This window comes from Belonocnema kinseyi, chromosome 7, assembly GCF_010883055.1.
Source record: "Belonocnema kinseyi isolate 2016_QV_RU_SX_M_011 chromosome 7, B_treatae_v1, whole genome shotgun sequence".
Taxonomy (NCBI): Eukaryota; Metazoa; Arthropoda; class Insecta; order Hymenoptera; family Cynipidae; genus Belonocnema; species Belonocnema kinseyi.
In genome coordinates, this window is record NC_046663.1 from 27,025,822 (window position 1) to 27,028,497 (window position 2,676).

At 35.1% G+C, this 2,676-nt stretch overlaps 1 protein-coding gene across 1 annotated transcript in view; it reads right to left on the reverse strand.

Annotated features, from left to right (window-relative positions):
- Positions 1–1,612: 1,612 nt before the first annotated feature.
- The window catches only part of LOC117176386 (putative sugar lactone lactonase YvrE), a 10,011-nt gene continuing 8,947 nt past the window's right edge, over positions 1,613–2,676 (reverse strand). The window contains exons 4-5 of the mRNA XM_033366625.1: positions 1,975–2,102; positions 1,613–1,897 (exon numbers count right to left, since the gene is read on the reverse strand). Of these exons, the coding sequence (XP_033222516.1) occupies positions 1,613–1,897; positions 1,975–2,102 (413 nt within the window). The remainder of the gene's footprint in view (positions 1,898–1,974; positions 2,103–2,676) is intronic.

Below are 2,676 nucleotides of genomic sequence, written 5' to 3' on the forward strand. Positions count from 1 at the left end.
AATTTTATTTTTAAACTCCGCGCGCAACATATCAATTGAGCTATTATGGATGCGCCTAAAGTCACCTTCTGCAGAAGTTAATGACATTTTAAAAATTTTTTTAAGCTGCCGAGAAAGTATTTTGATTACTCCGTGAGTTTCTAATAGAAAATTTAATTTAAAATCCGAATTCTAACTGTTTAAGAGTTGATCTTGCTGTTTTTTTTTTTAGTTTTTGAAAAGGAACCGAATGGGGACTTAATGGGGTCTTTACGGATACTTTGTAGAGGCTCCTTTCGGTTCCTTCCGTCCGCCAGGATACCAAACTTGTTCAGTTAAACCAACGTTTCAAAACAAATCATTCGATCGGCTCAAGAAAAAAAAAAGATTTTGTTGATTCTATAGCATTAGAAAAATTTGGTTGGGACAATCACACTTTTATTTTGGCTACCACATTTTTTTGTAGCATAATTCATCATTTTGGTCGAAAATTAGACTTACTGTTTGATAATATAACTAGTTAAAAAAATCGTTTTTTGCTTTAAAATTAATTTTGCTATTGAAAATTTGACTGTTCAATTTTTGATGGATTAGTTCCTTTCGAACTCATCTTTTTCGGTAGAAACTTCATTTTTAACTCGAAGTAATCGTACACGGAAAAAAATTCTTGAGGCAAACGAGTGAATCGAGAATATACTAAACTTAAAGAAAGTGTCCGCTTAGATTAGGTAAAACGTTTAGTTAGAAAAGTTAAGCATTTAGTTACTTTATGGTATGCAAATTGTTCTCGTAAATCAGTTATTTGGACAAAATTGCTAAGTTCGAGAGTTTATTATTTTCGGCAGATTATGTATAATTGTATTATCTTCAGGTTAGAAAAAAAATTTAGTTGTTATAGAAATATATTAACTTACAGTAGCCAATCTTTCGTCTGGTATGGCAAAAGTGAACTTCCCTGAAATCGATATAATGCATTTGGAGGTTAAGTTTGTTGTTTTTATCGCGTTATTTGACATTTTAATATAGTTATCGCCTACAATCGAAACAAATATAAATTATTATTACCACATCAGGAACTCTATTTAATATAAACATTCGCGCACATTTTAAGTGGTAAAAAGCGTTTAATTGTTCAAAGTAAATCTGAACTGTCACTGCTCCCGATTAGGCCGTCGCCATTTTATTTCGTTGCTCCTATAATGCACCGGCGCTCTTCCCATAATTACTTTAAACACCTATTCTCATTATCCCAATTATAGCTGTACTTATCAGAGGTTTGACTATACGATATTCTCGATATATGGAAAATTGTCAATAATATTCATTTTCGCTGATCCAGGGATCTTTCTAAATTCCATCGTTTATTTCCAGCTAAATGTTTAGCTATAATAAGGAATAATATCCCTGTCACAGCTCAATTTTTTTACCGTGTAGATAACTTGAATTAATCCACTTCCACTTGGCCGCAGTTTGAGCCGTTTCCCTCTGAACTCATTGTGATTAAGATTAAATTGTTGTTGTTTTTTTAAGAGAGAAGTTTGGTAAATAAATAAAGAAATGATCCAAAATTTTATTTCAAATATCGTAAGTCTTTATTATTGACTGTAAAATATTAAAATATATAGTTTTGTACTCAATGAGTTCCATGTGGAGGATGTAGAGGTTGTGAAGGGCCAGCAGTAGTCAACACGAATTCACTTCCCAGAAATCCCCATACGCCTTCCCCCAGGCGTCCCACGGAGAAAACCGCACCACTATCATCGCCTGGTGCACGAATTTCATGAGAAAGAGGTCCTATTGTTGTTGCATATAAAGTACGCATTTCATGACCTCCAAAAACACACGCGCTGACCCCTCTCGATGAAGGTATTTCAATAAATCGACCCACTTCATTTTCATATGGATTAAATTCCAAAATCTAAGGCAAATTTAAAAATGTTCTTTTTATTAAAATTTTTCTTTCTGGAAATATTTTCAAAGAGAATGAATCCTTACTCCTGATCCTCCAATAATAGGTAGCCACATCCAACCTCTGTTATCAACTGTGAAACGACCTATACGGGCATGATCGGGTATATGGTCTCCGCGGTGCTGGTTTAAATTAAAGACGACGTGACCTGCCCCTAAAAAATTGATTGAATTACTAGTTAAATTGTAAAAATTAACACTTCGACTTAATTAATTTATAAACAGTGTCTAAGTCTAGGTTTTTCCATAGCATCTCTCAATAGAGCAGACGAATGAAACTAATTGACAAGTGCTTGAAACGCGTAGATGTATTGACCACTCGGGAAAATCTATCGTAAAAGAAGTGGCCGAAACGTGCAATACTAGGCAGTCTGATAAGTCCCTGAAAAATGAAACACGGAGATGCTTTTTTGGCCAAAGTCGGTTTTATTTTTCAACATACTCTCCTTTCAGGTCGATACAGCGAGTCCAACGATTTTCTAACTTTTTGATACCGTCCGAAAAGTACTCGATCGGAAGGTCTCCAAAATAAGTCTCAGTTTCAACTATGAGCTCCACATTTGAGTAAAAACGCTTACCGGTGAGCCATCTCTTCAGGTTAGGGAACAAAATATAGTCGCTGGGGGACAGGTCTGGTGAATACGGTGGCTGAGGAACCAATTCTAAGCCGATTTCATGCAATTTTTCTTATGCAACTAAGCATGAATGAACGGGCGCATTGTCGTGATG